The sequence below is a fragment of the Gymnoscopelus braueri genome (assembly GCF_963280865.1).
Source record: "Gymnoscopelus braueri genome assembly, chromosome: 20".
Classification (NCBI taxonomy): domain Eukaryota; kingdom Metazoa; phylum Chordata; class Actinopteri; order Myctophiformes; family Myctophidae; genus Gymnoscopelus; species Gymnoscopelus braueri.
Window position 1 is genome coordinate 22,143,486 of NC_137622.1, and position 22,537 is coordinate 22,166,022.

Here is a 22,537-nt window from a genome sequence, read left to right on the forward strand (position 1 = left end):
CGCATATGAAATCTTTGAAATGTCCCACTGACTATCCACAATTTCACACATCGCACCACGCAGACATACTGTAGCTCCTACCGGTTCAATCCTGTAACTGGGTTTTGACCTATTGTTGTTTTTGAACAGCTCTGGCCCTGCCCAATGACCCAACCCCATTCTTTCCACTTTCTGCTTCAAAATAGAAAGTTCACCAAGCACACCCTGAAGCACAGAACAAACCATAATAATCTGGAATGAGTGTGACAGAAAATGATAAATATATACCAGAAAATAACTTACTGAGTATACATGGGGATGGGGATATAACCTTAAACCTAACCCTAAGTACCATGTTCTTTCCTGGTACAAACATATTTCTCAATAACTGTGTTTTTTGCCATCTAGTTCCTTAGAAGGTTTTCTGTTACTGGTACTTACTTACTATGCATTTATAACGTCTCCTTTCGTGATAACTACCCTTACTATCGTTTTTTGGGCACTAATATTAAAGGTATGTTAATTTGGTTATGTTCAACTTTATTATCATGTGTATTGCTGTATAATACAATGTTTGTGTATGTTTGCACTTTATTGATTGTGGTCTTTGTCATTCTCCAGGTCTCCCATAAAGCAGGACTGATTTCACATTGGAACTGAAGATTCTCATTTCCGTTAGTTGCTGTATCTCTCTAGAGCGTCAGATGTTCTTGAGCTGTAATTAAAAGCTGTCCTTGCCATGCCGATCCTTGCTTTGACATCTGCATCTGTACCTCCCTGGTTGTCAATGACACTCCAAGTAGGTAAAGGACTCTGCTTCTTCTAGTGTGATTGGTTCAGCACTGGTTTGGATTTATCTTATACTCTTTGTTTTTCCCTTGTCGATGTTAAGTCCTACTTGTGACGAGGTGGCCAATCTCAATGTGCAAGGAGTGGGTGAAATTATTTTCACATGTGCCCATTTGTGATACAAATAAACACATACAAATAAACATAAAATCAAATCAAATCAATGATAAACTGGTATTCCGGTCTATCCTTTAAAAGGAGTTTTAAGTCTGATATATCAATTATCTAAATACTGAATCAAGCAACTTAAAAACTGTCCGGGCTGCACACATAAGCACAAAACAACAAACAAAGTAGATGTTAAAATGATCCCAAACATGTTTGAAAGGGAAATATCCCTTTACGTAAAATGTGGCTCATCTTACCCAACTCTCCCATAATGTATCCTAACAAACAGTATCCTAACTTTTTGCAAGTGTAATTGTCCCATATATAAAATACTCTACTTGTCCCATTATGTAAAATACATATCTCTACTTGTCCCATGCATACATATCTTGAGCTTGTAGATCTGCTATTTTTGAAAAATCTAGAAAATGTGTGCAAATCTTTGAATATATGCTCATATATATTATAATATATGCTTATACGATCTTTCAAAAATAGCAGATCTACAAGCTCATAGCGGGGCACTCGGTGCCGCGCTATGAGCTTGTATATCTGCTATTTTTGAATAGCTAAAGAAATCTAAAGTGACACGGATGCGTTCCCGGATTGAATGGGTTAATACACATTAATTGTCTACCGATCGCGCTGCACCCAGAGTAGACAGGCTATGGCTATGGACAACTCTTTGGACACTGAACGTACATCGAAAGGTATTGAGGCATGTTATCATCTGTAGAATAATATAAAGTTACAATGTTATGGCCCAGTGGTTCCCAAATGATGTGCTGCTGAGGCACACTGGTGTACTGTAAGACAGGTCCAGGTGTGCCTTAGGATTTCATGTCAACCACTACAGTATACAATGTACAAATGTATACAAAATGTTATGAATCCTCTTTTAATTTACTTTGTGTGGACTCATGAAATAAGGTTTACAGAGTATTAAGAGTGATAACGTGTTAAAGACTAGAGCGGGTCTTCAACATTTTTCAGGCCAAGGACCCCTAAACTGAGATGAAGATGAAGCAGGGACCCCTGCATATTGTATAAAATTGGGTTGCAGATTAAACCTTTTCATAGATTTCATAGATACAGTGGTTTGACAGCACTATATGTGATAGCACAGTGTTGTGTATTTTTTCTATTAATATGTTAGATTAATGTTCCTGTGTATTTTCAGACAACCTTTTAAACAACCTTTTAAACCCTCAATACTTTGGCTCTGTACTTGGTCTGCTATTTTTTCCCTACACCAAATCGAATGTTCCCGCCAGAATATGGATGCCAGGGTTCAAGTGGTTAATGTACACACACACAAAAAAAGTTCCTTTCATACAAAGATTTGGTGTCCCATCTGTGGTAACTCTGAGGACCCCCTGTTGAAGTTCTATGGACTAGACTAGAGGCTATTTTGACAAATATGAATACCTTGAGATTTTGACTTGCCTTTCGGTGTGCCTAATGCAGACATATTTTGAAAACCAAGACATACAAGGTTTCCACCTGACAGCAACAATATTCTAAAATGCATTTCCGATGGCTTTGCTTGGTCCCATTACAAAATGCATTATGAATTATTTTCAACATGAGGAAATCTCAACTACAGTAACTAAAAGAAGAGGTAGATGAGAAATTTTCAACTGTTTGATTTATTTTGCAGAATGCACACATGGAAACAAGACAGACCCAAAGTAACATACTCATTCTCCATCAAATCAATGCTTAGGACAATGCAACTGTTTACCTCTAGCATCAACACTGATTTTGTTAGCAATGATACTTTATCGATAATACACATATTCAGACGTTATTTTTGTCCTACCAAACACCACAAGGGCATGTGTACAAGGAGAGGAAGGGAGTGAAAAACAAAACAAAAACATAAGACTATAAACAAATAACAGAAATTAAACAAGACTGAGAAATGTAAAATATCAAAATCAAAGGAAATAAAAATAGGTCATTTTGGTAATGTAGTAACATATATCGGTGCATTGATGTTTCAAAACAAATTAATAACAACATATTGACAGCAGTTATAGTTGATAGTTTCTAGAAACATTGATTGTCTTTGCAATTATGGTCTTTACAACATTGCCACTCTTGGGAAAATGTTATAAAGGGCCAGCTTTATGTTGAGTAAATATGCTTATGCACTGATTATATAATATCAAAGCTTCAAAACAAAATGAATTAAATCATTTCATTAATAGAAAACAATTACATGTATGTATTTATTCATTTTTTCTTTGTGTCTGGGTGTATAAACATAATTTTCTTAGAAATAACTATTGTAACTATATCTCTTTTTGTGCAATAAACCCATACAAATACACCACACCTACTCTTAACTACATTCATTTAATAGAACGCAATAAAACAATTGGAAAACCCATGTGAGGCACTGTTGGTGAGAATTTGGTGAGATGGTATATGCTAAATAAATTTTGACTATGTACAAAAGAACATCATTTAATATTACAATACAAATTCATCTTATTTACAGATGGGATTTTAAACAATTTCATGTACCCCTGTGTTGAATACAATTTTGAAATCCTACTCTGCTTTAACTCAAATGAGATGTGTGTGAACTCCTCAGATTTTTAACAGGTGAATTGTTGGGGATTTACAATATACAGGGAAAGGTATTGGGCATACATGAGAGAGTTTAATCTGCCACATAATTCATCATTTTTTTGGTGACACAGTTAGTTCAACTCTTGGAAACCGGAAACCTCCTCTCGAACCACTGTCACTACTGGAGGATGAAGACATTCTTGATTTTTTGGATGGGAGAGAAACCCCTGCACTTCCCTCTACTCTTGCTTCACTATCTTCTCCTAGTGACACTTCATATGAGCCCTTTGACTTGGCACCAAATCCTCCAAAGGTGCCAAACTTCAACTTGCCTTTCTTTCCTTTAGCCTTAGCTCCTCCTAGATCTAAAGAAATATCACCACCCTCTGCTTCTAAGTGACCTGATGGTGAGCTGACAGCAAGTCCTCCCTCATCACTCAGAGAGGAAGACCGGTGCCTTGATTTTTTGAATAGATCAAGTGAGGCAGATTTGCCTTTTGCTGACACACTCAATCCACCATCACCCTCTCCTTCCAACTTCCCACCACCAAATCCACCAGAACTTAAACTTACATCTTTGGACCCCTTCCCACCCTTTGCGCTGCCACTAAGATCTACATCTGGACCCTCAAGGCTCAAATCAACTGCACTTCCACCCTTTGTTTTTGATTTGCCAAAGAATCTTGGCATCTTGACCTTTACTTTTCCTCCACTGTGCTTCAGTTCTGGACTAGGAACCTCAATATTCGGTGAACTGATGTGACCCCTTACAGTTGGAGACTGCATGCTTACATTTCCACCAACTGCTGCTCCTGACTCAACTTCTCCTTCAACCTGCCGGCCTTGCATATGAGGCAGAGCAATGCCAAACTTTGGTACCTTTATTTTGGGGAAAGTGACTGTGCTTTCTGGGTACTGAAGTCCACCAGATGCACTGCCCCCTGAAACACTTGTATCAATGTCTGCACTGCCTTTCACATCTATTCTTGGACCTTTTACACCAGCTGACATGTCTGTCTTTCCCTGTCCATTTAGATTTAAATCAATGTCAGAGGATGTTACATTTACTTTAGGCATTTTGATATTAGGTGCCTTTAGTTTCACATCTGGCCCCTCCAGACTGACATTTGTGCCTGAACCCTCAATACCAGCACTCAGGCTAGCAGATCGTACATTTATATCAGGTGTTCTAGATCCAGCAGACAAAGAGGCATCCCCTTTAACTTTTGGTGATTTGATATCAAGTTCCACATTAGGAAAATGAAAATTGCCAAACAAATGCTTCTTCCCCTTTGTTCCTTTAACATTGATATCTGGTGAATCAACATCCAGTTCTACTGCAGGTGTATCAATGTGACCCTCTGGTTTCTTTACTTTGCCTTTCATTTTGGGAAGCTTAAATTTACCTTTCTTCCCCTTTACATGTATGTCAATATCAGGGGCATCAAGACTTGCGTCAACATCTGGAAGGCTAACTTCTGCTTTGGGACTTTTAGCTCCCATAGTGAACTTGGGTGTTTTAACCTTCACTTCAGACCCTTCAATTTCTGGGGACTTGATTCCAAATTTAGGCCCTTTGAATTTGGGAAATGTAACACCCGTTTTTTCGATGTCAATAGAACCACCTTCAAGGTCAGGACCTAAAACATTAATTTCGGGTCCTTTGAGGTTTAATTCAGGTGCATTTATGTCGATATTTGCCCTGGGGAGGTTGACGTCAACATCAGGACCATGTACGTTTGGACCTTTGAATCCAAAGGATGGCATCTTTATTTTTGGCATTTTGAATCCTCCCTCAGGACCTTCAATATCAACTTCGGGGCCTTCAATGTCCACTTTAGGGGCTTTTATGTCTCCCTCAATCTTTGGGACAGACACATCTAAGTCCCCCTTGAGCTTTGGACCTTTCAGATTGAAATCAATGTCTGGCATTGAAATGTTGGGTCCTGATATAGATGGCATCTTGAATTTAGGTCCTTTTATTTTACCATCAGGGCCTTCAATGTCTATCCCTGGTCCTTTGAGGTCTACTTCAGGTGCCTTAATGTCAATGTCTGCTTTGGGGAGGTTTACATCTAAATCAGGGCCCTCCAATTTGGGACCTTTAAAGCCAAACGATGGCATCTTCATTTTTGGCATTTTAAATCCTCCCTCAGGACCTTCAATGTCAACGTTGGGACCTTCAATGTTAACTTTAGGTGCTTTTATGTCTCCCTCAATCTTTGGAACAGAGATGTCCAAATCTCCTTTGAGCTTTGGACCTTTCAGATTGAAATCAATGTCTGGCATTGATATGTTAGGTCCAGATATGGATGGCATCTTGAATTTGGGCCCTTTGATTTTACCATCAGGTCCATCAACATCAATTTCTGGGCCTTTGATGTCAATTTTGGGTGACTTGATGTCAATGTCTGCTTTGGGGAGTTTTAAGTCAACATCATGGCCTTCTATCTTTGGACCTTTGAAGCCAAATGACGGCATCTTCATTTTTGGCATTTTGAATCCTCCCTCAGAACCTTCAATGTCAACTTCGGGGCCTTCAATGTCCACTTTAGGTGCTTTTATGTCTCCCTCAATCTTTGGAACAGAAACATCTAAATCCCCCTTGAGCTTTGGACCTTTGAGATTGAAATCAATGTCTGGCATTGAAATGTTGGGTCCTGATATGGATGGCATCTTGAATTTAGGTCCCTTGATTTTACCATCAGGGCCTTCAATGTCTATCCCTGGTCCTTTGAGGTCTACTTCAGGTGCTGTGATGTCAATGTCTGCTTTGGGGAGGTTTACATCTAAATCAGGGCCTTCCAATTTGGGACCTTTAAAGCCAAATGACGGCATCTTGAATTTTGGCATTTTGAATCCTCCCTCAGGACCTTCAATGTTGACGTCAGGACCTTCAATGTCCACTTTAGGTGCTTTTAAGTCTCCCTCAATCTTTGGAACTGAAACATCTACATCCCCTTTGAGCTTTGGACCTTTCAGGTTGAAATCAACATATGGCATAGAGATGTTGGGTCCTGATATGGATGGCATCTTGAATTTAGGTCCTTTTATTTTACCATCAGGGCCTTCAATGTCTATCTCTGGTCCTCTGAGGTCTATATTAGGGGCCTTAATGTCAAGGTCTGCTTTGGGGAGGTTTAGATCGATATCAGGTCCCTCCAATTTGGGACCTTTGAAGCCAAACGATGGCATCTTCATTTTTGGCATTTTGAATCCTCCTTCTGGACCTCCAATGTCAACGTCAGGACCTTCAATGTCCACTTTAGGGGCTTTTATGTCTCCCTCAATCTTTGGAACTGAGACGTCCAAATCCCCCTTGAGCTTGGGACCTTTCAGATTCATATCAAAATCAGGCATGGATATCTTAGGGCCGGATATGGATGGCATCTTAAATTTAGGTCCTTTGATTTTACCATCAGGGCCTTCAATGTCTATCGCTGGTCCTTTGAGGTCTACTTCAGGTGCGTTTATGTCAATGTCTGCTTTGGGAAGGCTTAAGTCAACATCAGGGCCCTCCATTTTAGGACCTCTGAAGCCAAATGATGGCATCTTTATTTTTGGCATTTTAAATCCTCCCTCAGGACCTTCGATGTCAACTTCAGGGCATTCAATGTCCACTTTAGGTGCTTTTAAGTCTCCCTCAATCTTTGGAACTGAAACATCCAAATCTCTTTTGAGCTTTGGACCTTTCAGATTGAAATCAACATCTGGCATAGAGATGTTGGGTCCCGATATGGATGGCATCTTGAACTTAGGTCCTTTGATTTTGCCATCAGGGCCTTCAATGTCGATTTCTGGTCCTTTGATGTCTAAGTTAGGTGCTTTGATGTCAATATTAGCTTTGGGGAGGTTTAAGTCAACATCAGGGCCATCCAATTTTGGACCTTTGAAGCCAAATGATGGCATCTTGAATTTATGTCCTTTGATCTTACCATCAGGTCCTTCAACATCCATTTCTGGACCTTTGATGTCAATTTTGGGTGACTTGATGTCAATGTCTGCTTTGGGGAGATTTATGTCAACATCAGGGCCTTCTACCTTTGGACCTTTGAAGCCAAATGATGGCATTTTTATTTTTGGCATTTTGAATCCTCCCTCAGGACCTTCAACATCAACTTCTGGACCTTCAATGTTCATTTTAGGTGCTTTTATGTCTCCCTCAATTTTTGGAACTGAAACATCCAAATCCCCTTTGAGCTTTGGACCTTTCAGATTGAAATCGACATTTGGCATTGAGATGTTGGGTCCCGATATGGATGGCATCTTGAATTTAGGTCCTTTGATTTTGCCATCAGGGCCTTCAATGTCAAGTTCTGGTCCTTTGATGTCAACTTTGGGTGACTTGAAGTCAATGTCTGCTTTGGGGAGATTTATGTCAACATCAGGTCCTTCTACTTTTGGACCTTTGAAGCCAAATGAGGGCATCTTGAATTTTGGCATTTTGAATCCTCCCTCAGGACCTTCAATGTCGACGTCGGGCCCTTCAAGGTCCACTTTAGGTGCTTTTAAGTCTCCCTCAATCTTTGGAACTGAAACGTCCAATTCCCCTTTGAGCTTTGGACCTTTCAGATTGAAATCAATGTCTGGTATAGAGATGTTGGGTCCAGATATGGTTGGCATCTTGAATTTAGGTCCTTTGATTTTACCATCAGGGCCTTCAATGTCTATCTCTGGTCCTTTGAGGTCTATGTTAGGGGCCTTAATGTCAAGGTCTGCTTTGGGGAGGTTTAGATCCATATCAGGGCCCTCCAATTTGGGACCTTTGAAGCCAAACGATGGCATCTTCATTTTTGGCATTTTGAATCCTCCCTCTGGACCTCCAATGTCAACTTCAGGACCTTCAATGTCCACTTTAGGTGCTTTTAAGTCTCCCTCAATCTTCGGAACCGAAACATCCAAATCCCCTTTGAGCTTTGGACCTTTCAGATTGAAATCAACATCTGGCATTGAGATGTTGGGTCCCGATATGGATGGCATCTTGAATTTAGGTCCTTTGATTTTACCATCAGGGCCTTCAATATCAATTTCTGGTCCTTTGATGTCAACTTTGGGTGATTTGATGTCAATGTCTGCTTTGGGGAGATGTATGTCAACATCAGGTCCCTCTACTTTTGGACCTTTGAAGCCAAATGACGGCATCTTGAATTTTGGCATTTTGAATCCTCCCTCTGGACCTTCAATATCGACGTCGGGACCTTCAATGTCCACTTTAGGTGCTTTTAAGTCTCCCTCGATCTTTGGAAGTGAAACGTCCAAATCCCCTTTGAGCTTTGGACCTTTCAGATTCATATCAAAATCAGGCATGGATATCTTGGGACCGGATATAGATGGCATCTTGAATTTAGGTCCTTTGATTTTACCATCAGGGCCTTCAATGTCTATCTCTGGTCCTTTGAGGTCTATGTTGGGGGCATTAATGTCAAGGTCTGCTTTGGGGAGGTTAACATCGATATCAGGGCCCTCCAATTTGGGACCTTTGAAGCCAAACGATGGCATCTTCATTTTTGGCATTTTGAATCCTCCCTCTGGACCTTCAATGTTGACGTCAGGACCTTTAATGTCCACTTTAGGTGATTTTAAGTCTCCCTCAATCTTTGGGACCGAAACATCAAAATCCCCTTTGAGCTTTGGACCTTTCAGGTTGAAATCAACATTTGGCATTGAGATCTTGGGTCCAGATATGGATGGCATCTTGAATTTTGGTCCTTTGATTTTACCATCAGGGCCTTCCACATCAATTGCTGGTCCTTTAATGTCTACCTCAGGTGCGTTAATGTCAATGTCTGCTTTGGGAAGGCTTAAGTCAATATCTGGGCCCTCCATCTTTGGACCTTTGAAACCAAATGATGGCATCTTCATTTTTGGCATTTTGAATCCTCCCTCAGGGCCTTCAATGTCTACTTTAGGTGCTTTTATGTCTCCTTCAATCTTTGGAACCGAGACGTCCAAATCCCCTTTGAAGTTTGGACCTTTCAGATTCATATCAAAATCAGGCATGGATATCTTGGGGCCGGATATGGATGGCATCTTGAATTTAGGTCCTTTGATTTTACCATCAGGGCCTTCAACATCAATTGCTGGTCCTTTAATGTCGACTTCAGGTGCGTTAATGTCAATGTCTGCTTTTGGAAGGCTTAAGTCAATATCAGGGCCTTCCATTTTTGGACCTTTGAAACCAAATGATGGCATCTTTATTTTTGGCATTTTGAATCCTCCCTCAGGACCTTCAATGTCAACTTCTGGTCCTTCAACGTCCAGTTTAGGTGATTTTATGTCTCCTCCAATCTTTGGACCTTTCAGGTTGAAATCAAGATCTGGCATTGAGATGTTGGGTCCTGATATGGATGGCATCTTGAATTTGGGTCCTTTGATTTTACCATCAGGTCCTTCAACGTCAAATTCTGGTCCCTTGATATCAACTTTGGGTGCCTTGATATCAATGTCTGCTTTGGGGAGGGTTAAATCAACATCAGGGCCTTCTATCTTTGGACCTTTGAAACCAAATGATGGCATCTTTATTTTTGGCATTTTAAATCCTCCCTCGGGTCCTTCAATGTCAACTTCTGGACCTTCAATGTCCACCTTAGGTGCTTTTATGTCTCCTCCAAGCTTTGAACCTTTCAGGTTGAAATCAAGATCTGGCATTGAGATGTTGGGTCCTGATATGGATGGCATCTTAAATTTAGGTCCTTTGATTTTGCCATCAGGACCTTCAATGTCAATTTCTGGTCCCTTGATGTCAACTTTAGGTGACTTGATGTCAATGTCTGCTTTTGGAAGGCTTAAGTCAATATCAGGGCCTTCCATTTTTGGACCTTTGAAACCAAATGATGGCATCTTTATTTTTGGCATTTTGAATCCTCCCTCAGGACCTTCAATGTCAACTTCTGGTCCTTCAACGTCCAGTTTAGGTGATTTTATGTCTCCTCCAATCTTTGGACCTTTCAGGTTGAAATCAAGATCTGGCATTGAGATGTTGGGTCCTGATATGGATGGCATCTTGAATTTGGGTCCTTTGATTTTACCATCAGGTCCTTCAACTTCAAATTCTGGTCCCTTGATATCAACTTTGGGTGCCTTGATATCAATGTCTGCTTTGGGGAGGGTTAAATCAACATCAGGGCCTTCTAGCTTTGGACCTTTGAAACCAAATGATGGCATCTTTATTTTTGGCATTTTAAATCCTCCCTCGGGTCCTTCAATGTCAACTTCTGGACCTTCAATGTCCACCTTAGGTGCTTTTAAGTCTCCTCCAAGCTTTGGACCTTTCAGGTTGAAATCAAGATCTGGCATTGAGATGTTGGGTCCTGATATGGATGGCATCTTAAATTTAGGTCCTTTGATTTTGCCATCAGGTCCTTCAATGTCAATTTCTGGTCCCTTGATGTCAACTTTAGGTGACTTGATGTCAATGTCTGCTTTGGGGAGGTTTACATCAACATCAGGGCCTTCTAGCTTTGGACCTTTGAAGCCAAATGATGGCATCTTCATTTTTGGCATTTTGAATCCTCCCTCAGGTCCTTCAAAGTCAACTTCTGGGCCTTCAATATCCACCTTATGTGCTTTTATGTCTCCTCCAAGCTTTGGACCTTTCAGGTTGAAATCAAGGTCTGGCATTGAGATGTTGGGTCCAGATATGGATGGCATCTTAAATCTCGGTCCTTTGATTTTACCATCAGGTCCTTCAATGTCAATTTCCGGTCCTTTGAGGTCTACTTTAGGTGCCTTGATGTCAATGTCTGCTTTTGGGAGGTTTAAATCTACATCAGGACCCTCCAATGTTGAACCTTTGAAGCCAAACGACGGCATCTTCATTTTTGGCATCTTAAATCCTCCCTCAGGACCTTCAATGTCAACATCTGGACCTTCAATGTTCACTTTAGGGGCTTTCATGTCTCCCTCAATCTTTGGAACGGAAAAATCCACGTCCCCTTTGAGCTTCGGACCTTTCAGATTGAAATCAACATCTGGCATTGAGATCTTGGGTCCTGACATGGATGGCATCTTGAATTTGGGGCCTTTGATTTTGCCATCAGGTCCTTCAACATCAATTTCTGGACCTTTGATATCTATGTCAGGTGCTGTGATGTCAATGTCTGCTTTGGGAAGGTTAACATCAACTTCTGGCACCTCCACCTTGGGGCCTTTGAACCCAAATTTTGGCATTTTGAATTTTGGCATTCGGAAGCCTGTGTCTGATCTCTTCACATCGACATCCAAAGATCCTGCTTCAATCTTGGGTGACTTCAAGTCAATCTCAGGAGTAGAAACATTAACGTCCAGGTCACCCTTTGCTTTTGGCCCTTTAACACTAATATCCACTTCAGGTGTTTTTACCTTTGGACCCTTGAATCCAAATTTGGGCATTTTGAATTTTGACTTCTTTGATCCAAGTTCAGGGCTATCAATGGTTACATCTGGTCCTTCAATTTCAACCTTTGGGAAATTAATGTCACCCTCCAAATCTCCTTTCAGCTTTGGGCTTTTAGCACCGAACTCTACATCTGGCAATGATATTTTAGGCCCGGACATTGATGGCATCTTGAACTTTGATCCCTTAAGATGTGCCTCTGGAGATTGAAGATCAATATTTGGGGCTTCAATGTCCAGTTTTGGTGTCTTTATGTCTCCTTTAACCTTTGGCAGTGAAATATCAACATCTCCCTTGAGATTGGGACTCTTAAGATTGAAGTCAATATCTGGCATTGAGATGTTAGGTCCCGATATGGATGGCATCTTGAATTTAGGTCCTTTGATTTTGCCATCAGGACCTTCAATGTCGATTTCTGGTCCTTTGATGTCAACTTTAGGTGACTTGATGTCAATGTCTGCTTTGGGGAGGTTTAAGTCAACATCAGGGCCTTCTATCTTTGGACCTTTGAAGCCAAATGATGGCATCTTGATTTTTGGCATTTTAAATCCTCCCTCAGGTCCTTCAATGTCAACTTCTGGACCTTCAATGCCCACCTTAGGTGCTTTTAAGTCTCCCTCAAGCTTTGGACCTTTCAAGTTGAAATCAAAATCTGGCATAGTGATGTTGGGTCCGGATATGGATGGCATCTTAAATTTAGGTCCTTTGATTTTACCATCAGTACCTTCAACGTCAAATTCTGGTCCTTTGATATCAACTTTGGGCGCCTTGATATCAATGTCTGCTTTGGGGAGGGTTAAATCAACATCAGGGCCTTCTATCTTTGGACCTTTGAAGCCAAACGACGGCATCTTAATTTTTGGCATTTTGAATCCTCCCTCAGGACTTTCAATGTCAACATCTGGACCTTCAATGTCCAATTTTGGTGTTTTTAGGTCTCCCTCAATACTTGGAACTGACACATCGAAATCCCCTTTGAGCTTGGGACCTTTCAGATTGAAATCAATGTCTGGCATTGAGATCTTGGGTCCTGATATGGATGGCATGTTGAATTTAGGTCCTTTAATTTTTCCTCCAGGTCCTTCAAGGTCAATGTTGGGTGCCTTGACATCAATGTTTGCTTTGGGAAGTTTTACATCAACATCAGGGCCCTCTATCTTTGGACCTTTGAATCCAAATGACGGCATCTTCATTTTTGGCATTTTGAATCCTCCCTCAGGTCCTTCAATGTCAACATCTGGACCTTCAATGTCCACTTTTGGTGCTCTTAAGTCTCCCTCAATACTTGGTACTGACACATCCACATCCCCTTTGAGCTTCGGACCTTTCAGGTTAAAATCAACATCTGGCATTGAGATCTTGGGTCCAGATAAGGATGGCATCTTAAATTTAGGTCCTTTGATTTTACCATCAGGTCCTTCAACATCAATTGCTGGTCCCTTGATGTCAACTTTTGGGGCCTTGATGTCAAAATCTGCTTTGGGGAGGTTTACGTCAACATCTGGGCCCTCCATTTTTGGACCTTTGAATCCAAACGATGGCATCTTTATTTTTGGCATTTTGAATCCTCCCTCAGGACCTTCAATGTCAACATCTGGACCTTCAATGTTCACTTTTGGTGTTTTTAGGTCTCCCTCAATACTTGGTACTGACATATCGACATCTCCTTTGAGCTTCGGACCTTTCAGGTTAAAATCAACATCTGGCATTGATAGCTTGGGTCCAGATAAGGATGGCATCTTAAATTTAGGTCCTTTGATTTTACCACCAGGTCCTTCAACGTCAAATTCTGGTCCCTTGATGTCAATATCTGCTTTGGGGAGGTTTACGTCAACATCAGGGCCTTCTAGCTTTGGACCTTTGAAGCCAAATGATGGCATCTTCATTTTTGGCATTTTGAATCCTCCCTCAGGTCCTTCAATGTCAACTTCTGGACCTTCAATGTCCAACTTAGGTGCTTTTATGTCTCCCTTGAGCTTTGGACCTTTCAGATTTAAATCAAAATCTGGCATTGAGACCTTGGGTCCAGATATGGATGGCATCTTAAATTTAGGTCCTTTGATTTTACCATCAGGACCTTCAATGTCTATCTCTGGTCCTTGGAGGTCTATGTTAGGGGACTTAATGTCAAGGTCTGCTTTGGGGAGGTTTATATCGATATCAGGGCCCTCCAATTTGGGACCTTTGAAGCCAAACGATGGCATCTTCATTTTTGGCATTTTGAATCCTCCCTCTAGACCTCCAATGTCAACTTCAGGCCCTTCAATGTCCACTTTAGGTGCTTTTAAGTCTCCCTCAATCTTCGGAACCGAAACATCCAAATCCCCTTTGAGCTTTGGACCTTTCAGGTTGAAATCAACATCTGGCATTGAGATCTTGGGTCCAGATATAGATGGCATCTTGAATTTAGGTCCTTTGATTTTACCATCAGGTCCTTCAACATCAATTTCTGGTCCCTTGATGTTAACTTTTGGGGCCTTGATGTCAATATCTGCTTTGGGGAGGTTTAAGTCAACATCAGGGCCTTCTAGCTTTGGACCTTTGAAGCCAAATGATGGCATCTTCATTTTTGGCATTTTGAATCCTCCCTCAGGTCCTTCAATGTCAACTTCTGGACCTTCAATGTCCAACTTAGGTGCTTTTATGTCTCCCTTGAGCTTTGGACCTTTCAGATTTAAATCAAAATCTGGCATTGAGACCTTGGGTCCAGATATGGATGGCATCTTAAATTTAGGTCCTTTGATTTTACCATCAGGACCTTCAATGTCTATCTCTGGTCCTTGGAGGTCTATGTTAGGGGACTTAATGTCAAGGTCTGCTTTGGGGAGGTTTATATCGATATCAGGGCCCTCCAATTTGGGACCTTTGAAGCCAAACGATGGCATCTTCATTTTTGGCATTTTGAATCCTCCCTCCAGACCTCCAATGTCAACTTCAGGCCCTTCAATGTCCACTTTAGGTGCTTTTAAGTCTCCCTCAATCTTCGGAACCGAAACATCCAAATCCCCTTTGAGCTTTGGACCTTTCAGGTTGAAATCAACATCTGGCATTGAGATCTTGGGTCCAGATATAGATGGCATCTTGAATTTAGGTCCTTTGATTTTACCATCAGGTCCTTCAACATCAATTTCTGGTCCCTTGATGTTAACTTTTGGGGCCTTGATGTCAATATCTGCTTTGGGGAGGTTTACGTCAACATCAGGGCCTTCTAGCTTTGGACCTTTGAAGCCAAATGATGGCATCTTCATTTTTGGCATTTTGAATCCTCCCTCAGGTCCTTCAATGTCAACTTCTGGACCTTCAATGTCCAACTTAGGTGCTTTTATGTCTCCCTTGAGCTTTGGACCTTTCAGATTTAAATCAAAATCTGGCATTGAGACCTTGGGTCCAGATATGGATGGCATCTTAAATTTAGGTCCTTTGATTTTACCATCAGGACCTTCAATGTCTATCTCTGGTCCTTGGAGGTCTATGTTAGGGGACTTAATGTCAAGGTCTGCTTTGGGGAGGTTTATATCGATATCAGGGCCCTCCAATTTGGGACCTTTGAAGCCAAACGATGGCATCTTCATTTTTGGCATTTTGAATCCTCCCTCCAGACCTCCAATGTCAACTTCAGGCCCTTCAATGTCCACTTTAGGTGCTTTTAAGTCTCCCTCAATCTTCGGAACCGAAACATCCAAATCCCCTTTGAGCTTTGGACCTTTCAGGTTGAAATCAACATCTGGCATTGAGATCTTGGGTCCAGATATAGATGGCATCTTGAATTTAGGTCCTTTGATTTTACCATCAGGTCCTTCAACATCAATTTCTGGTCCCTTGATGTTAACTTTTGGGGCCTTGATGTCAATATCTGCTTTGGGGAGGTTTACGTCAACATCAGGGCCTTCTAGCTTTGGACCTTTGAAGCCAAATGATGGCATCTTCATTTTTGGCATTTTGAATCCTCCCTCAGGTCCTTCAATGTCAACTTCTGGACCTTCAATGTCCAACTTAGGTGCTTTTATGTCTCCCTTGAGCTTTGGACCTTTCAGATTTAAATCAAAATCTGGCATTGAGACCTTGGGTCCAGATATGGATGGCATCTTAAATTTAGGTCCTTTGATTTTACCATCAGGACCTTCAATGTCTATCTCTGGTCCTTGGAGGTCTATGTTAGGGGACTTAATGTCAAGGTCTGCTTTGGGGAGGTTTACATCGATATCAGGGCCCTCCAATTTGGGACCTTTGAAGCCAAACGATGGCATCTTCATTTTTGGCATTTTGAATCCTCCCTCCAGACCTCCAATGTCAAATTCAGGCCCTTCAATGTCCACTTTAGGTGCTTTTAAGTCTCCCTCAATCTTCGCAACCGAAACATCCAAATCCCCTTTGAGCTTTGGACCTTTCAGGTTGAAATCAACATCTGGCATTGAGATCTTGGGTCCAGATATAGATGGCATCTTGAATGTAGGTCCTTTGATTTTACCATCAGGTCCTTCAACATCAATTTCTGGTCCCTTGATGTCAACTTTTGGGGCCTTGATGTCAATATCTGCTTTGGGGAGGTTTACGTCAACATCAGGGCCTTCTAGCTTTGGACCTTTGAAGCCAAATGATGGCATCTTCATTTTTGGCATTTTGAATCCTCCCTCAGGTCCTTCAATGTCAACTTCTGGACCTTCAATGTCCAACTTAGGTGCTTTTATGTCTCCCTTGAGCTTTGGACCTTTCAGATTTAAATCAAAATCTGGCATTGAGACCTTGGGTCCAGATATGGATGGCATCTTAAATTTAGGTCCATAGATTTTACCATCAGGACCTTCAATGTCTATCTCTGGTCCTTGGAGGTCTATGTTAGGGGACTTAATGTCAAGGTCTGCTTTGGGGAGGTTTACATCGATATCAGGGCCCTCCAATTTGGGACCTTTGAAGCCAAACGATGGCATCTTCATTTTTGGCATTTTGAATCCTCCCTCCAGACCTCCAATGTCAACCTCAGGCCCTTCAATGTCCACTTTAGGTGCTTTTAAGTCTCCCTCAATCTTCGGAACCGAAACATCCAAATCCCCTTTGAGCTTTGGACCTTTCAGGTTGAAATCAACATCTGGCATTGAGATCTTGGGTCCAGATATAGATGGCATCTTGAATTTAGGTCCTTTGATTTTACCATCAGGTCCTTCAACATCAATTTCTGGTCCCCTGATGTCAACTTTTGGGGCCTTGATGTCAATATCTGCTTTGGGGAGGTTTACGTCAACATCAGGGCCTTCTAGCTTTGGACCTTTGAAGCCAAATGATGGCATCTTCATTTTTGGCATTTTGAATCCTCCCTCAGGTCCTTCAATGTCAACTTCTGGACCTTCAATGTCCAACTTAGGTGCTTTTATGTCTCCCTTGAGCTTTGAACCTTTCAGGTTTAAATCAAAATCTGGCATTGACACCTTGGGTCCAGATATGGATGGCATCTTAAATTTAGGTCCTTTGATTTTACCATCAGGGCCTTCAATGTCTATCTCTGGTCCTTGGAGGTCTATGTTAGGGGAATTAATGTCAAGGTCTGCCTTGGGGAGGTTTACATCGATATCAGGGCCCTCCAATTTGGGACCTTTGAAGCCAAACGATGGCATCTTCATTTTTGGCATTTTGAATCCTCCCTCCAGACCTCCAATGTCAACGTCAGGCCCTTCAATGTCAACTTTAGGTGCTTTTATGTCTCCCTCAATCTTCGGAACGGAAACATCCAAATCCCCTTTGAGCTTTGGACCTTTCAGGTTGAAATCAACATCTGGCATTGAGATCTTGGGTCCAGATATAGATGGCAGCTTGAATTTAGGTCCTTTGATTTTACCATCAGGTCCTTCAACATCAATTTCTGGTCCCTTGATGTCAACTTTTGGGGCCTTGATGTCAATATCTGCTTTGGGGAGGTTTACGTCAACATCAGGGCCTTCTAGCTTTGGACCTTTGAAGCCAAATGATGGCATCTTCATTTTTGGCATTTTGAATCCTCCCTCAGGTCCTTCAATGTCAACTTCTGGACCTTCAATGTCCACCTTAGGTGCTTTTATGTCTCCCTCAAGCTTTGGACCTTTCAGGTTTAAATCAAAATCTGGCATTGAGATCTTGGGTCCCGATATGGATGGCATCTTGAATTTAGGTCCTTTGATTTTACCATCAGGTCCTTCAATATCAATTTCTGGTCCTTTGAAGTCAATTTTCGGAGCCTTGATATCAATGTCTGCCTTGGGGAGATTTACATCTACATCAGGGCCCTCCATCTTCGGACCTTTGAAGCCAAACGATGGCATCTTCATTTTTGGCATTTTGAATCCTCCCTCAGGACCTTCAAAGTCAACTTCTGGGCCTTCAATGTCCACTTTAGGTGCTTTCAAGTCTCCCTCAATACTTGCAACCGACACATTGACATCCCCTTTTACCTTAGGACCTTTCATGTTCAAATCAATATCTGGCATTGAGATCTTTGGTCCTGACATGGATGGCATCTTGAATTTAGGTCCTTTGATTTTACCCTCAGGTCCTTCAAAATCAATTTCTGGTCCTTTGATGTCAACTTTGGGTGCCTTGATGTCAATGTCTGCTTTAGGGAGGTTTACATCAACGTCGGGGCCTTCTATCTTTGGACTTTTGAAGCCAAATGACGGCATCTTGATTTTTGGCATTTTGAATCCTCCCTCAGGACCTTCAATGTCAACTTCTGGACCTTCAATGCCCACTTTAGGTGCTTTTATTTCTCCCTCAACCTTTGGAACTGAAACATCCAAATCCCCTTTGAGCTTTGGTCCTTTCAGGTTGAAGTCAATGTCTGGCATAGAGATGTTCGGTCCTGATATGGATGGCATCTTGAATTTAGGTCCTTTGATTTTACCATCAGGGCCTTCAATGTCAATTTCTGGTCCTTTGATGTCAACTTTGGGTGCCTTAATGTCAATGTTTGCTTTGGGGAGATTTACATCTACATCAGGGCCCTCCATTTTCGGACCTTTGAAGCCAAACGATGGCATCTTTATTTTTGGCATTTTGAATCCTCCCTCAGGACCTTCAATGTCAACTTCTGGACCTTCGATGTCCACTTTAGGTGCTTTTATGTCTCCCTCAAGCTTTGGACCTTTCAAGTTGAAATCAAGATCTGGCATAGAGATGTTGGGTCCAGATATGGATGGCATCTTGAATTTAGATCCCTTGATTTTCCCTTCAGGTCCTTCAACATCAATTTCTGGGCCTCTTATGTCAACTTTGGGTGACTTGATGTCAATGTCTGCTTTTGGGAGGTTTACACCAACTGCAGGGCCCTCTAAGTTTGGACCTTTGAAGCCAAATGACGGCATCTTCATTTTTGGCATTTTGAATCCTCCCTCTGGACCTTCGATGTCAATTTCTGGACCTTCAATGTCCACTTTGGGTGCTTTCAAGTCTCCCTCAATACTTGGAACTGACACATCCACACCCCCTTTGACCTTTGGACCTTTCAGATTGAAATCAATGTCTGGCATTGAGATCTTGGGTCCTGATATCGATGGCATTTTGAATTTAGGTCCTTTGATCTTAGCATCTGGGCCTTCAACATCAATTTCTGGTCCCTTGATGTCAACGTTGGGTGCCTTGACATCAATGTCTGCCTTGGGGAGTTTTACATCAACATCAGGGCCCTCTATTTTTGGACCTTTGAAGCCAAATGATGGCATCTTTATTTTTGGCATTTTGAATCCTCCCTCAGGACCTTCTATGTCAACTTCTGGACCTTCAATGTTCACTTTGGGTGCTTTTAAGTCTCCCGCAATACTTGGAACTGACACATCAACATCCCCTTTGAGGTTTGGACCTTTCAGGTTCAAATCAATGTCTGGCATAGAGATCTTGGGTCCTGATAATGATGGCATCTTGAATTTAGGTCCTTTGATCTTACCATCTGGGCCTTCAACATCAATTTCTGGTCCCTTGATGTCAAAATTGGGTGCCTTGACATCAATGTTTGCCTTGGGGAGGTTAACGTCAACATCAGGGCCCTCTATGTTTGGCCCTTTGAAGCCAAATGATGGCATCTTAATTTTTGGCATTTTGAATCCTCCCTCAGGACCTTCTATGTCAACTTCTGGACCTTCGATGTTTAATTTGGGTGTTTTTAAGTCTCCCTCAATACTTGGAACTGACACATCAACATCCCCTTTGAGTTTTGGACCTTTCAGGTTGAAATCCATGTCCGGCATTGAGATCTTGGGTCCTGATATTGATGGCATCTTGAATTTAGGTCCTTTGATTTTACCATCTGGGCCTCCAACATCGATTTCTGGTCCCTTGATGTCAACTTTGGGTGCCTTGACATCAATGTCTGCCTTGGGGAGGTTTACGTCGAGATCAGGGCCCTCTAGTTTTGGACCTTTGAAGCCAAATGATGGCATTTTCATTTTTGGCATTTTGAATCCTCCCTCAGGACCTTCTATGTCAACTTCTGGACCTTCAATGTCTACTTTGGGTGCTTTTAAGTCTCCCTCAATATTTGGAATTGACACATCGACATCACCTTTGAGTTTTGGACCTTTCAGGTTAAAATCAATGTCTGGCATTGAGATCTTGGGTCCTGACATGGATGGCATCTTGAATTTAGGTCCTTTGATCTTACCATCTGGGCCTTCAACATCAATTTCTGGTCCCTTGATGTCAACTTTGGGTGCTTTGATATCTCCTTCTATCTTTGGAACCGACATGGCCACATCTCCCTTGAGTTTGGGACCTTTCAGTTCGATGCCCATGTCAGGCATGGAAATCTGAGTTCCTGATTTGGATGTCATTTTAAATTTTGGTCCGATAATGTTACCATCAGGGCCTTGAAAGTCAACTTGTCTTGCTTTGATGTCAACTTCAGGTGCCTTTATAGCAATATCAGCTTTTGGAACCTTAATATCCATCTCCCCTTTGGGAACGTTGACTTCAATTCCATGTCCCTTCACTTTTGGCCCTTTGATGCCAAACGATGGCATCTTAATTATGCCCTCTTTGCCTTCAATGTCAGGGCTTCTAATGTCAATGTCTGGGTGCTTAATATCCATCTCCCCTTTGGGGACGTTGACTTCAATTCCATGTCCCTTCATTTTTGGCCCTTTGATGCCAAACGATGGCATCTTAATTATGCCCTCCTTGCCTTCAATGTCAGGACTTCTAATGTCAATGTCTGGGTGTTTGATGTCAACGTTGGATGCCTTGATGTCAACTTCAGGTGCCTTTATAGCAATGTCAGCTTTTGGAACCTTAATATCCATCTCCCCTTTGGGGACGTTGACTTCAATTCCATGTCCCTTAATTTTTGGCCCTTTGATGCCAAACGATGGCATCTTAATTATGCCCTCTTTGCCTTCAATGTCAGGGCTTCTAATGTCAATGTCTGGGTGCTTTATATCCATCTCCCCTTTGGGGACGTTGACTTCAATTCCATGTCCCTTCATTTTTGGCCCTTTAATGCCAAACGATGGCATCTTAATTATGCCCTCTTTACCTTCAATGTCAGGGCTTCTAATGTCAATGTCTGGGTGTTTGATGTCAACGTCGGATGTCTTGATGTCAAATCCTGTTTGAGGGAGAATGTCAGCTTTATGAAGACTAACCTTTACACCGTTCCCTTTCACATTTGGTAGTTCTGTTATTTTCTGTGAGGAAATATTTGAGGTATCAATGTCTACAGTTGGAGCTTTAAATGCAGTATCTGTGGAACCACCTCCAATTTTGACACCAGGAATACCAAAACTACCTGACCCCTTTGTCTGCTGGTGACTGATGCTTATTACAGATCTGTCCATCTTTCCCCTATCACCCAAAGGCATTTCAATATTTCCCCCTTCTACCTTCCCCACTGATGTAGATGATATATGTGTGTTTTTTCCTGGCAAAGACATACTATTCACCCCACCTTTGGCATCACTTGTGGGCATTTCCACACTTCCCAACCCTCCTATTGTAACATGTTTGCTACCTGTTGTCAAGCTATCTTTTATCGTCACATTTGTGCCTGACACCTGAATGCTTCCATCTCCATGCTCTCCGCTTCCCCTCGAGACCCCAAAACCTCCCTGGCTTTTAAGCCCTGACATTCCAATGGTTGGCCCCTTAAATCTGAGCCCTGCCCCACCTTCACTCTCTGTCTCCCTGCTATTTGTGGTGGTCTTTACCCCTCCAATGCTCCAGTGTGTCTCCTTGGAGCTATGTTGTGGCCCAGAGACATTACCCAAGTCAAACACCCCCTCTTCCTCTCCCCCTTTACCTGAGGGGCTTTCATGTGAGATTCTGAAACGGGGGGAGCCATCCCCTGATTCGTGCTGTAGCCCTTTGAACTCTGGGCTTGAAAGTTCGAGCTGCTCACTCATGCCACCTGGCATATCCACAGTGTAGGTAGTGATGCGGCGGGTGATGGTGGTAATGGTGCTGCCATCAGTGCTCGTGCTGCTATGCCGCTCAGTGCGCACGTCGACTCCCTCTGCGAGGTCTTCAGACTTAAGTCGCGGTTTAATCTTTTTTGTGTAAATTCTCATGTAGTCCTCATCGTCACCACTCTGTTGATGGAAAAGGACAAAAGTCATATCTGGAGCAAATGTTGTTATGAAGAAGGCTAATGTTGTGTAAAGCTGCTGTAGCTTATGCATGTAGATTTCCCTCAAA

The 22,537-nt window shown here is 42.0% G+C and overlaps 1 protein-coding gene across 2 annotated transcripts in view; it reads right to left on the reverse strand.

Annotated features, from left to right (window-relative positions):
• Positions 1–2,567: 2,567 nt before the first annotated feature.
• ahnak (AHNAK nucleoprotein) overlaps positions 2,568–22,537 on the reverse strand; it is a 38,287-nt gene continuing 18,317 nt past the window's right edge. The window contains exons 6-7 of one of the 2 annotated variants that reach the window (XM_080416409.1): positions 16,956–22,431; positions 2,568–16,598 (exon numbers count right to left, since the gene is read on the reverse strand). In XM_080416409.1, coding sequence (XP_080272535.1) covers positions 3,628–16,598; positions 16,956–22,431 — 18,447 coding nt within the window. In that variant the 3' untranslated portion in view covers positions 2,568–3,627. Of the gene's footprint in view, positions 22,432–22,537 lie in introns of both variants that reach the window. The other variant, XM_080416408.1, reaches the window with a different exon arrangement.